The sequence below is a fragment of the Crocodylus porosus genome, unplaced genomic scaffold (genome assembly GCF_001723895.1).
Source record: "Crocodylus porosus isolate Cpor-Errol unplaced genomic scaffold, CroPor_comp1, whole genome shotgun sequence".
In the NCBI taxonomy this organism is placed as follows: Eukaryota; Metazoa; Chordata; order Crocodylia; family Crocodylidae; genus Crocodylus; species Crocodylus porosus.
In genome coordinates, this window is record NW_017728886.1 from 15,290,294 (window position 1) to 15,304,868 (window position 14,575).

General features: G+C 40.4%; 1 protein-coding gene across 1 annotated transcript in view; it reads right to left on the minus strand.

The window, feature by feature from the left end:
• The window catches only part of LMBR1 (limb development membrane protein 1), a 105,410-nt gene that overhangs the window by 86,107 nt on the left and 4,728 nt on the right, over nucleotides 1-14,575 (minus strand). The window contains exons 2-3 of the mRNA XM_019530552.1: nucleotides 4,620-4,692; nucleotides 3,550-3,589 (exon numbers count right to left, since the gene is read on the minus strand). Of these exons, the coding sequence (XP_019386097.1) occupies nucleotides 3,550-3,589; nucleotides 4,620-4,692 (113 nt within the window). The remainder of the gene's footprint in view (nucleotides 1-3,549; nucleotides 3,590-4,619; nucleotides 4,693-14,575) is intronic.

Sequence of the window (14,575 nt, forward strand, 5' to 3'; positions counted from 1 at the left end):
GATGCACCTGGGGAGGAACAACTGGCACCATACCTACAGGTTGGGGAACTCCCTTCTTGTCAGTACAGAGGTGGAAAAGGATCTTGGAGTCATCATTGACTCCAAGATGAACATGGGCCGGCTGTGTGGGGATGCAGTAAGGAAGGCCAACCGTACCTTGACATGCATCCACAGATGCATCTCAAGCAGGTCCAAGAAGGTGATCCTCCCCCTCTATGCGACACTGGTCAGGCTGCAGCTGGAGTACTGCGTCCACTTCTGGGCGCCGCACTTCAAGTGGGATGTGAACAACATGGAGAGGGTCCAGAGGAGGGCCACTTGCATGATCAGGGGCAGCAGGGCAGGCCCTACACGGAGAGGCTACAGGATCTGAACCTGTTCAGCCTCTACAAGAGAAGGCCGAGGGGGGATCTAGTGGCCTGTTACAAACTAGTCGGGGGGACCAGCAGGCACTGGGGAAGTCCCTGTTTCCCCGAGCATTGCCAGGAGTGACCAGGAATAACGGTCACAAGCTGGTAGAGGGTACATTTAGGCTAGACATCAGGAGGCGCTACTTCACGGTCAGGGCGACTAGGATCTGGAACCAACTTCCAGGAGAAGTGGTGCTGGCTCCTACCCTGGGGTCTTTAAGAGGGGGCTGATGTAGACTTTGCTGGGGTTGTCTGACCCCAGTACTGCTTCCTGCCATGGCAGGGGGTCGGACTAGATGATCTACTCAGGTCCCTTCCAACCCTAGAAACTATAAGGTACTGTGCACAACCAAAGAACTTGGTAAAAAGAAATCTGTATTAGTCCTTTATAAAAGTACTTCTCTTAAGGAGATCAACATTTAAACATTCTTCAGTGTCAATAATCAGAGTGTGATGTGATAACATGTAGATCTTCAGGGGAGCATCTGTATGCTAACAACAGTCAAAAATGCCTCCAGAATGTTTTAAAGATCCTGAACAACTTAGTTACTGTGCTGCCAATTATGAGAGGAGCATGTTTAAATTTTAAAGTAAATCATATAAAGGTTTAAGGAGAACACTGTAAACTTATTTTAAACTGAAGTCTGACATAAATACTATCCTGATATGACTAGATATCTTGGAGGCTGGCACCTACAGAAACCAGAAGTGACAATGGAAAGAATATTTAGTTGTCCTTAAATGGAAGTGATCATTAAAAGACTTGAGAAGTTTGGGTAACTGTTCGAACTTTAAGTGTGACTGGCAGAAAGGGAGAACTTTGCTTGAGAAAGGATAAAAATATAAAAATTTTGGCAGGAAGCTGAGCTGGCAGCCAGAGTGTGGCTCCAGGCCAGACTCCAGTTTTGGGCAGCGCGCGCTGCCACTACATGTGTCACCCTGCTTTTTCTCAATGAGTTTTTTTGACCCGGGATCCCCCTTCCCACCACACTGCAAGGCAGCAGGCCAGGGAACACCTATACGTGTGGTGTGGGGCACAACAGATGGGTCTGCAGCATACGGCACATCCACACTCATCTGGATGTGGCTTGCAGGATCATCTGAGCATAATTTTACCTAACAAACACCCTGCCACTGCAGTAGCCACAGCATTGATGGTACTATGTCTCTCCTATTGTCTTCATAAGATGCACTGAAGGATGTTTGTGAGGTTTTTGTTTTGTTTTTAAACCCAGGTATTTTGTGCCTTTGGTGAACAGGTGGTATGTGGCAGGACAAGAGCGATGTTCTTGCAGACTATTCTGGCAATTTATTACCTATGAACAGAGGGGACTGGACTCGATAGCTCAGAAGGTCCAGTTCAGTCTTACATTCCCCTAAGTAGTAATAAATAGATCCACAGGAACAGAAAGAAAATAAAAAAGAGAAAAGTTATGGTGTAGAAAAGGATATATGAAACAGAGCTGGGGAAAGGAATACAATACTCAAAAAAGGCAAAAGTGGAGTGGAAAGACAGAAATGGAAAAAGGTATAGTAAGCAAAGAGTTACAGTGCATACCAGCACAAATTTGGGGGATTTATCTGTTTGGGGGCACTGTCTATGTACACAGTGCTCACATAGACTGGTGTTGTCAGTCCATGAACCAGCCATCTGTATATGGGGAAGACCAGGGTATACGTGTGGAGAAAAGGAAGAAAGCAAGCAGCAGAAGGCAGTGTTGTTAATATTCAGTCTGATCACAAAGACCTTTTCTGGTATTTTTCTTAAAAGATGCCGATTCTCAAATTCTGCCATTATCTCAGTTTTCATTTATAAATAAAGATTGTAGCCCTCACGGCATGGAAAAGAACTTGCACATGAAACACCTGAGGCTCACATACTAAAAGACACATAAAAGGACCCACTATTATATTTTTTTAAAATTCCAAGATGTTTAAACCTATTGCATGTTTCTGAATAAGAAGGGAGAAACAAAAAGAGACTTAAGAGTGAGAGGGACTGAATACGGGGGTGTGACGATAAATAGGGGGAAATTTAGTGAAGATAAAGTGGTCTCAAGGAAGAGACTGGATTTAGAAAAAAAAATAGGGAAAGGAAATGTACATGAATGGAGCAGATATTGTACTCATGAATTTGACTCAGCCTGTCATCTACAAAACCAAAGTTACAGGTGAAAACTGCTTCCTGTAGCACTCAGTTTATTTTTTCCACAAAGCAGCATACCATGTTTACTTGCACACGACACTCGCTTCCCACTCCACTCCCCAAAATTAGCCTTCCAAAATTGGGGCATGTGTCTTATGTGGAGGATACTGATTTTCTGCCCAGAGAAGCACGGAAATGCTGTAAGGTGGCAACTGCCTCCTTTCCTTTTCTTCTCTCAAGCAGCTGCATGCAGGGGAGATTTCAGTCCAGCAGGGGTAGATCTGGGGAGCGGTGGAGGAGGAGGAGGAAAAGGGGTAGAATGTAGGGGTGCAATCACTGGGGTGATTCCTGTTCTACCCGAAGTTTAAAACTAAACTGTCCACAAGCAATGGCATTTCTATTCAGGCAATACTAAGCAAATCAGCTGACTTTATGGATCATCATTAATCTACTCAGTTCCTGCTAATCACTCTTCACTCCAAAGGGATCAACTCTCTCCTTTTTAGTGGTCTTGATGTTACACAAATCAAGGTATCCTCTCTTCAGCGATTTTCCTGTGTTAACTACTCTCTTTTCTTATTTCACAGCCCTGCAGAATATTGTCAGCTCTTTTAAAAATCCTAGGTCTGCCCATGGAGTCCAGTCTTCAGCAGCAGCCATGGTTTCATCTTTTGGCTAAGCAACTAAGAGGTGCTGACAATTCAGCTATGAAAGGGTTAAAACTAGCTTTTCCCAAGCAGAAGAGGCAGGGTGAATAAGCTGAAGATGAGGCTCTGTCCCTGCTCTGTATAGCCAGGAAAAGTCTTCTTATCTCTGCTGTCCCAAAAACAATGCAAGTTATTTGGTGGAACGTGGTAAACAAGAAAATACAGTATGAAAATAACTGTATAAAAACTGGCAGTTGTATGTTGATATCTATGTAGGTAAAATCATAAGGATATTATTTTTCTATTTCTACTTCATAGTACAGGGAATATCAAGAAAAGTACATACGAAATTCTATTGACAATGGCATCTTCATCCTCTTGCTCATCTGAAAAGCAATTTAAAATACATTACATTCAGTTCTTAAGCCAACTTATCCTTTCTTTCCCTTTATGTAACAACACTGTTCTAAAAGAAATGAAAACTATAGCTCAGATTTAAAATTTAGTATTATTAAATCCAAATAAATTATTTCTGCTTTTTACAAAATACATGCCCATGGCAGGTGAACTATACAATTCCATTATATGGGTAGAGGAGCTGAGGGAGGAATGTTAGCACAACAGAACAAGCGTGTTCCAGGTTTTCAGTAAGAAATCACGTGGGCATTTCCAAATGCAGAGCCAGCCACCTACAGGCTTGCATCACAATGGAAAAAATCCATGCAAATAAAAGGTTGTGCCCTTTGCACTGTTTACTGAGTTATCTTGACATTAGGACTTGGATTTCTAAATTAAATAAGCGAATGGTTGTTTACAATGAAAATGAAGCTGGACCCACTTCTCAACAATCTACTATGGAAATGGCAAGCAAATAAAAGGAAAAGATGTTATTTCCAATATCAGAAATTTTATTACAACAACTAATAAACAGTTGATACCACTGTGCAATCTTATTTTTGAAACTCTGAAGTCCAAGTAGCTAGCTATGCTTTTCTATTCATGTATGTTTTTCCAAGGAATTCAATTTGCAAACATGTTTGCTGGGGAAAGGGGTCCTCCCCCTTTTTGGATTACCAGAGAAAAGTAGTATCTTCCTGGAAGTAAAGACATGATGAGCGTGGCCCTATCATCACAGCTAGCTGAACCCATCAAAACCTCAGGTCACAAATGCAAGGGCAAGATGTTTAACTGGTATCAGCCTGATGCTAGGTGTCTCAACCAGCTTTATAATAAGGGAAATCTTTCATCTTCACCAAGATAGAATATAACATCCCTTTTCTTTCTCCCAGTTGTAGGCTCCTAACATTCAGAAAAACGTTGTTTGCTCAACAACCTGGAGAGGTTGGGTTCCTCTGCCTTGTAGCATTTCTTTTTGCAAAAGTAATGTTAAAAACTTGAATATGTAAAATTACTTACCTGCTTTCCTTTTGTACCTTGTGATTATGAAGTAGGAAACTATGTAGAGAATAGCAAACAGGAGAAAACAGATCTGAAAAAGAAATGTAATTTAATTAGGTTGAAAAGAGGCCTTAAATGCATTACACATAGACAAAAAGTATGATGAAATTCAAATCAACAGAAGCGTTATACTTAAGCTATTATTCTGCAATTAACATATGCCATAGATCTCACTTATGCGGAAATCAACAAAATGCCAAACTTTTGTTAAGTAGGAAAAATGCTTTAGTAAAAACTTCCAGTTTTTTTAACTTGGAAAGTTAAAAAAGCATTTGTGTGGGATACTTCTGAAAGTCAGATAAAATGCTCATAATATTAGGCATCACTGAGAAAAGATTTGAGCCATATCTACTACTTGTATTTTGCTTGAAATACAAAGTTATAGCCTTAGCTCACAGTGTTTGGACACAAAAATCCTTTGCACCTTGTAAGTCACATTATGACAGGAGCACACAGCTGTCTAGTACAATTTCAAAGGTAAAACCTTTTTTCAGAGAAGAAGGAAACAGGATATCTCGGCAATGTGCTGATTCAGCACACAACTAAAGTAGAATACATTTCAAAATGTAAAAGGTTTTAGGTTGGGGTGTTGTTATTTTGAAATGATTTTCCTGGCTGCAGAGCTCAGAGTAGACAATTTTGGGCACCCTTTTTCTTGGTATTTAGCTGCAGAGTTTGGTCTTCCCAGGAAATAAAGAATTTTGGGTAACAGTTGCCGAGAAGAATGCATGACACTATCAATGCAATTAAACAGAACTTTAATTTTTCATTATTCTAATTTAGTTCCTAACATCCTGGAACCAATTCAGAGCATTGGCTTTACGGACAAAAGCAAAGTAAATGAGCTTACCTCATAGCATTTAACAGTAAGCATAAAACTAGTAATTTAAGATATTAGATCCACAGAAAACAAGTCTGGCTAGTTATTAGCCAACAATTGAGGAACAAAGAAGAGAAAAACATACTTATATATACAAAGTATTCAAGAACTTGAATACCTTACACAGTACTTACCTTGGATTAGATTAATAATTTTTCAAGATAGCAACCTATTCTTAAAAATATACTAAAATAAGTTTTTATATGCAATTAAATATTAGCAAAAATTGAGGTACTAAAGTCACAGAAAACAGAGATGCATTTTCCTTTTTATCTATAAAATAAACCAGATGCAAAAATGTATGTATATGACAACAAAAGATCCCTGGGTTTAGTTTAAGTACTTCACATTATGCTAATACTTAACAGGACAGGAGAAGTACACTTGTTTGGTTTTGTTAGCTTTTTGGAAGCAGAGAGCAAGGATTGAATTTCTCTCCGTCAGTTCTGGCCAGTAAAAGGTTTAAATAATTTTTAGGGTACCAGCCCCAGGAAGACAGTGTTAGATTGGAGAAAAACAACTTCAGGTTGAAACTAATAATGACAGTTGCAATTTAGCTTCTACACTGAACTTGACTATCATTGAATTCCCAACACTCATTCAGAAAGAAAAAAAAAGCCATCTCTAAAGCAGTAAAGCCATCCCATCCCAAAATAAGATTTTTCAGGGGGAAGGCAGGAAGAAAGCCATCACCACCCTAAATTTGTGGTACTTAAAAATTTCCTAAAGAATTTTTAAAGCAAGTGCATGCACAGATTAGAAAAAACTGAATCAGAGAAGTTATAAAACACATTTTAAAACACTTGTAATTGTATGTGTTTTATAAAAGCAGAAGCTGTGTGCCTGTCACTCAACTCTGAGGAAAAGGGCTAAAAAGCAAGAAGAAATGGGGAAACCTGCTTAAAATGGGATTAATTACTTTCTAGAGACTTTTCCAATTAAGAATTTTACACACACACACACACCAGCCCTATTTAAAAGTTTTGGCACTGAACAAATATGGATATTCTTAAACAAAACATTGTTGAAGAGTAAAGGTTGGAAGTATGTTTCAATGAAGTCTGGATAACAACAAGAATTGCTCTGCACAAGAAACTAAGAAGTTTGGAAATGAATAATTAGAAAGAACTTACTGAATTTCTCGTCATACAGTCTTAGGCTGCTTAGGCTGTATTGTACATACAAGGTTGTGCAAGTCTGAGAATGAAACATAAAATTCCTCAAACTCCAATATGTGAGAGAGCCCTACATCATGTAGTGGGAAGTGGAAAGCTCTCAGGTCCCCCAGCACCACTCACTGTGCATGTAAAAATGGCAGCTGGGAGCTCTCCACTCTCCAGCTGCCACTTCCACTGGAGTTCAGGAATGGGAAAAAAGGGGAGAACAGCTGCAGTTCCCAGCTGCATATTCACTTTTTAAAAGGTTCAAGACACAGCCAGAAACATCACAGAGGAAGCAGGAAACACCATACTTTCATCATGGCCCCAGAGAAAGGGGGAAGAGCAATGGAATAACAAACACACCCCACTACACAACTACCATATTCATAACCTCCTGGTCATAAACTCGTAAGGCATGGGTAAACCTGAATCGACTGCGTTCAGGCTATAAAGCCTTCGACAAAAATCAAACATAACATGGAAAAGGAGATCAGACAGCCCAGCATATACTGACTGCTACGCCTGTGTGAAGCAGTTAGTATTCGCTTCAAATTCGGCTGATTCAGGGGACAGTGATTCTATTTGGTGATTGACTCACTGTCCTGAATCAATTCGGCCAAATCAGCCAAGTCTCTGAATCAAACAGTCCCCATCCCCCACCTGCTCTCCCAGCCCCATCAATGGCTGCCCCACCCAGCCCCAGGACGGAGTTGTTTTTTTAAACCTTTGGATTCTAAAAAAATTAATTTTTTAGGTGGGGAGGAGGGAAATCAAAACCAGCAGCTCCTCCTCAGCTTCAAAAGTACTCACTTCTAATTCACAGGAGTCAACAGATTACTGTATTTACTCAATTGTAAGATGAGGCTTCCCCCCTCCCCCCCATTTAACATAAGGAAAAAGCCCCTTGTCTTAGAGTTGAGCAGGGAGGGTAGAAGGGATGAAATGGCTACTACGGCCCAGGCTCAGGGTCAGAGCTGCAGCTGCTGCCTGCACCTCCCCCCCTACAGCTTTTGCATCATACCATCTCCCCCTTCCCCCCACCCCAATGCAGCCTCTGCTTCCCTGCTACCTGGGGCATGGAGCACAGCCCCAGCCTGGCCCTGCAGCAGTGGCGCATAAACTGCATGGCTGCTACGGGGGCTGAGCTAGGACCATGTAGTGCCCCAGGCTAGAATGGGGCAAAACCTGTTAGGGGAGAGAAGAGGGGGACCAGAAACGGACATTATACATCAACCAGTTTAAGTGATCAGAAACTGGTTTAAGCCTGTAACACAACAGATGTTCAGTGCACATAAACCAGTCATAAAATGGCTGAAACAGGTCTGAGGTAAACCTGGTTGAATGTACTATCAGACATAACTGACTTGGGTCAAACCAGTTTATGCAACGTCTGTCCCAGACCCTTTGCTTGTTTAAGCTAAACCAGACACCCCCAGCATGCTCTCTGGGCTGGAAAGGTCTCTCTGCTCCACAGCAGAGCTGGCCCCTGCCCTCTGCTCCCTAACCAGAGCTCTGATAAAGACTTGCAGGCACAGCAGGGTCTGCTGGCTTCCCCATGCCCCTCACCACTCACTGCTTAATCAGCGATCCCTTCCTCCTCTCTCCCACAGAGTTGACTGTAGCCAGCATGTGGTATGCTAGCTAATGCTGTGCAAGGCAGATAGGACAGTGTCTGCTTAGGGCTTTTTGGAGGTAATCAACACCTTAGATGGTAAAATCCCTGTATTCTTTCCTTTGGAAAAGGCAGACAAGGTTCTTTGGATAAATCTGATACACTTTCTGATATCTTAGACTAACTAAGTAGTTGGAAAAAAATTTCTTAGCGAGCTTTTGGGTTTAAAAACCCTTTGTCAGGCTAAGGAAGCATCTTCAGTTGGTCTGTGCTCTTCCCAGATGGAATGAATAGTAAAGAAGCCAGAGACTGATAGGTGTTTCCAATGAAAGGCTATTTAAAAAAAGCTTGTAATGAGCAAGGCTTTGGTTTCTGATGGGGTGTTAAATGCTGATAATGGAGCTGATAAAAGCTCTGTTATTAAGGGGGGGGGGAACACCTCCCTAATCAGTGTCCTGCAGGGGGGCCTGGCCATGACCCCCTCAGCTCAGCACTGTCGAATGGAAGGGAGGGCTGCTCTACCACCCCTGGCTTCTAGCCTGAGCCACTGCAGGCATGTGCCTGCATTTCTGGGATGTCTTTCTGGTTACAGAACTGATTTAGCCTAGCCAGGTTAGACTAACTTGAAAAGACTGAATCAATTCAGGCCCAGGCTTGAGGGCAGGCACAAGCAGGGGGCAAGGTAGACCTCCCCATACCACCTGCCCCTCCCCACCCCCATGGTGGGGGTGGTAGAAGGGATGAGTTAAAAACAACCCTTCAAAAATTAGATTCTATACATGGAAAACTGTAACAAATTTATAACTTTTCCATGTATAAAGTCTAATTTTGGGTGAGTGATCTTAAAGCCAGGGTCATTCTAGATGCAAGTAAATACGGTAAATTCAATGGGGGATAGAATTAGGGTCATCTCAGCATCATATATGGACTTCAATGCCAGCACTATGCAAGTCACCAGTTCTACAGCTGCACATGAAACTCACAAGACAAACTCGCTTTTCCAGTGCTGGATGAACAAAATTGATTTGCAGCTGGTTGCAACTAAAACCCGGCAAAGGGAAATGATGTTGGCAAGTACAGGAAAACATTTTGAGCAGTAAAACAATAGCAAAATGTCATTATCAAGGGACTTCCAAATGCCAAAATGAACCCCCAATGGTTTATGCTTCCTGACCTACTCATGACAGTAACTAGAGAGATCTTTCAACTAGCCAGATTAGCACACATCTTTCTATGGGAATCAACCAAGCTACAGTAATCCACACATTCTATTCCAAATCGACTGTCATCCAGCTTTTTATCACTAAATCCAGCTAGAGCAACATAAGCCCAAAAGAGGAACAAGTCAAAGTTGCTGAAAGGCTGAAATAATATGGCTTTATACTTGATGACTAATACGCACACTACAGGAATAATCTGTCCCAGGACATTTTAGTTTAGCTCCAAATTTCAGAAAGAAGCAATAACAAAAACAAACACACGAAAAAGGACTCAGCCACATGTGCTTAATTACAAGAGTAAGATGCATGGTATTTGAGTTAAGTCATTATAGATGACAAATATGCAAGTTATTATGGAATTAGACATTACGTTAGTAGCACCTGCACAATGGATGGAATTAAGCATACATAGTCGCCTGGTATAAACACTTCTTTATGGGCAACTCCAGTGCCTTTCAAAATTAATCTTGAACAAAGTAGTATGTTCTTTTTAAATAAAGTTGTACTTAAAAGGTGCAACGTAGTCTATGAAGCTGTCATTTCTCTACAGAAACACTCAGTGAGATCACAGGGATAAAGGAATTTCTTTGAAAGGTTATGTACGCCTCTGGCGGGATTTAAAGCACCAACTAATATGACTGTGGTGATAAGCTGTCCCAGTGACTGACCAACTAGATTTCACTGCTTGCACACAGCCCTAATGTTTTAAAACATAAGTGTTTTATGGAACTTAATCTACTTACCATCTAGCTTCCTAGCCCACCACTACAATTCTGTACTGTACTGAGCCAAAATTGTAAGGAGCTAGAGTAGATAGGACAAGCAGTATTCTATCAGCAGGATTATGGTGCTCCAAAACAATCTCTCTCTCATATTACAGTCCATTTCTGCTACCATAAATAGGGGGCATATGCCAGAAGACATCATACAGCACAACTTTAGACAACACAAGAATCTTAAACATCTGGCTAACCTGAAACTTAATGATCTGGAAAGAAGGCAAAAAAAAAAAAATTCCAAAAAAAGAGAGGTAGGAAAACAACCACACTAGTATAAAATTATGGACAGAAAATTGAGTTATGATACTGTTGTTAAAGCTGAAAAAAATGCTGCACATGGCTGGAAATCCATATTCTTGGAGAAAAAGCTTTTTATTATAAACAGTCTCTCCATTATTTTAAATAAAAAACACTTAATTTGGAGTGATATAAAAAGTGACAAAATAGGCCTTAACTCTGAGTACCCTAGCTTCTTATGATGATGTAGGTTTCAAAGTTTTCTTGCAATGTTTATCAAATGCTTTGTACTGAAAGCCTATAAATATGAAGACACTCAAAAAAAAAAAAAGACACCACTGTCTTTCATATAGAAACGCAGAGTACATTTAGTATCAAACAACAGTACTGTTTCAATTTTTGCATCAATTTGCATGAAGCTTAAAGAACCATAGCATTTGTCTGTTTAAACTTCCTTTGCTATAAACTGATTTTTCATAATACATTTAGCTTAACTTACTGATGTCCAAAAATGGTAAACTTGCTACCTAATTTCCAACCACTACATGTACAGCTATCAAATCATTTTCCCCACGGGTTTTCCCTATAATAGCTATGCAAATATACTGTATTTATTTTAACAAGAAAACTTCTTGAATAAAAGGAGTTTAGACCAACTATCTTAAAAGATCCCTCTGTATTAAACAATAATTTGAATTAAAAACAAGCTTATATTTTTAGGAATAGAAAGTCTTAGCTAATCAAGACTATCACCATGTCTGTCCCTGGAACATTATTATAGTTTACAAAGATGCTTGCAGAAAAACTCTGTATATGCCTAGCATGACAGACAAAAGGACTCAAACAGGAAAAAAAAAATCTGAAGGGTCGAAGAGTACTTTCTTAGAAAGTAAGTGTAAAGGAAAGCAAACGCTAGCAAAATTCTTAGCACCAAGCTAACAGTTCTGGCTTAAAACAAACAACGAACAGCACCAGAGGAAACTGGAACAATGCATCACACTGCATAAATAAATCAAATAGCACGGAAAAATTTAGCTCCCCTTACAGGCCAGAACCTCTGCAGGAACTTAATAAATGCTCGGGTTACATACAAACCAAGACGTGCATAATTTCACCGTGTCCTGCTCCCTTAGCAGGTCTACAGGACAGAGGCACCCTCATAACACATATACAGAATTAACCATTACTATATGACTAGAGAGGTGCACTGCCTAACCTGTTATAATATTATGACAAACAAACGCATGAAACAAAATATATACATGCTCATATGTCCGGGCAGAACCAAAACTATTTTTAGGAAGCCTTTTTCCCCACCATGATCCTAGACGCATCAAATTAAAGACCCACTGCCCAGAGTAAGAGCCAGGTTTTCACTATTGGCTTTTAAGCCTCTAAACTCTATTGCATCAGATGGCAGCACTTCGCACCTGAGCTGCAACCTACGTGTTCCATAGGGACATGGTTCAGACTACTCCAATGCTTTTTCTAGACAACTGGCCAGCAAACCAGGAAAGCAAATTAATCTAGGTTCCAGTAAGTGTCCCGTAGGTAAGGGGGACTTCCTTATATGAAGTGCTTCCTTACATGAAGCACTAAGAAGTCAGATCAATTCCTAATTAATGGATGTCCAGATACCAGTGAAACTCAAACTGCAGCTCCTGAGTCATAACCAGCTCTTCAACTTTCAGCAGGATTTATTCGAAGAAAGTATTATCAAGGGTATTTTTAATGCATGCATTGGGTTTGTCTTTTCTACAGTCATGAATAATACAGCACAGGTACTATTTCTCTGTCAATCTTAACTCATGTACTGTAGCTATTTTCCTTGAACTGTGCCACAACTCAACCATGGGTGTTTTTGTTGTTGTGGATCTTTTTTAACATCATCTGATCATTTAGCTTCTGCACCAAATAGGATTCATAATCTCTGGCCATATCTACACAAGCAACAGAGTGAACAGTTGTTAGTGCGCAGTCATTTAGTACTTGCATAAACAAGTACTAAATGACTACACAGTAACCCACGTTACTGCACAGTAGCATCCCCACACTTTTTTTTTTTTTTTTTTTTTTTAGTAGCAATGAGCTACTGTGCAATAGCATCACATCATGGTTAGTGCCCGGCAAGTTACTACGGAGTAGCAGCAAGCTCGTTGCTACTGTGCAGTAGCGTCTCACGTAGACGCGCCCCTGAGATGTACTGTCGACAAGGAAGCAAGGTAAGTGAGAAGTTAAGAAATGAATCAGCATGGGCACAGCGATTAAGTGACCACAAGGGCAGTCACTCTAATGCAAGATTATGGCATGCTTCCAGCATGGAACGGCTTGCATTATTTTCTATTTATTAAAGTTTTTATAATCCCTACTCAGTCAATGCAACCCCTTTTATAAACATTGTGTTAGAAAAAGGGAGATGACCAGAAGCTAATGTAACATATCTTCAACTTACAGAAATGAAGAACTCTTCTATACAAGTACTTCAGAACTTCTGATTTTTACATTAATTTACTATTTTGCATTAATTCAATTGTACGACAGTTACAAAAATAGGCAAAGATGAAATGCTTAAATGAAATGAAATGTTTAAAACAGTTCTAAATAAATCTTTACACCAATAGTTTCATTATAAACATCAAATTAGGCAGCGATGTAAGACTTCACAAACTGAATAAAAATTATAGTAATCATTTTTCTCCCCCTTCTACCTGAACTTTGCCTTTTGCCTTCCTGAGACATGCTACTGGGATATAAAGAAAGCTGCTTCTTCATCATCATCATCATCATCATCATCATAACAACAACAACAACGGTAATAAAAACTATTTTATTTGCATCACATGTTCTTTAGAAACAGTTAAATATTGCTGGATTCAGTAAATCTCACCCACCCGCGCACAGTCATGCAACCTATCAAAAAATGCACCCTATTTATAATATTACATAACATTACATACTTCCAAACGCTTCTCTAAATTACACTCCAGAGCCCCTATGCTGACTGCACTTAGCTGCAGGACATACCATTTGTCAAAGATCAAAGTCTTTGATTTCAGATGGCGATGGCAAAAGGTCAGATGGCGATGGCAAAAGGTCAGAAGCTAACACAACAAACTCTGTAATTATAATTTATCCCTCTATATTAACAGCGCTGCATATACACACCTCTGTCTGTGCCTCATTTCAAATCACTTGAGTTCCCACACGAGAGAGACACTAACCTTGAACAAATTGCAGCTTGGTACCGTGATGTCAAAAAAAGATATCGGTACCCATGGTGACCAGATAAAAATGAAACTACTTTAGTGAAACTGTAAAATTAAATAATGTGCTGTGCGCGCCAAACAGGACCAGTACCACCCCAGTAAAAATAAGCCCCCCTTTTTTCTGAAACCTGAGCAAACAAAGAAAGCACAAGTGCCAACTCATTAATTATTCATGCCTAGCGTATAGTAATTGGTCATCTTTGCCAAATATAACTTTGAAAGAACTTCCGCCCAAACCAGAGAACTGCGTATACACTCAAGAAGAACAGATAGTCTACAACAAATATTATCTCTCCGCCTACGTATTTTTCTGGCGTACCCCCCGTCTTGCCAGCCAGTCTACTTTGTCATTATCTTTCTTATCAAGAGCTCTCGGTAATCTGCAGACTACAACGGCTTGTGTGAATCGCTCGGAAGCAACTTTCTTACCCAGCCTGTAAATGCTGGGTAACATGATATCTGCGTGCTGTAACTGAATAAATCAACTCCTCTGCCTACGCTGCATCACATCAGTAGCGTAAGTAAAATAAACTTTCTATGTAACCAATACACTGTGTTTAAATCATCTGACTCCTGCTCACCATTATCATCCACCTGTCCGGTTATAAATCCCCCTCCTCGCGCCAAGCCAGTCGTGCCGACACAGGCTCGCAGGTCAAGGGTGCACCGGCATTAGGGGTGTGACACCAGTTGTGGCCTTGGCTCCACCACGATCTGCTGGCTGGGAAACTGGCTCTTGTGGTCGGACCCAGAGGGTTGT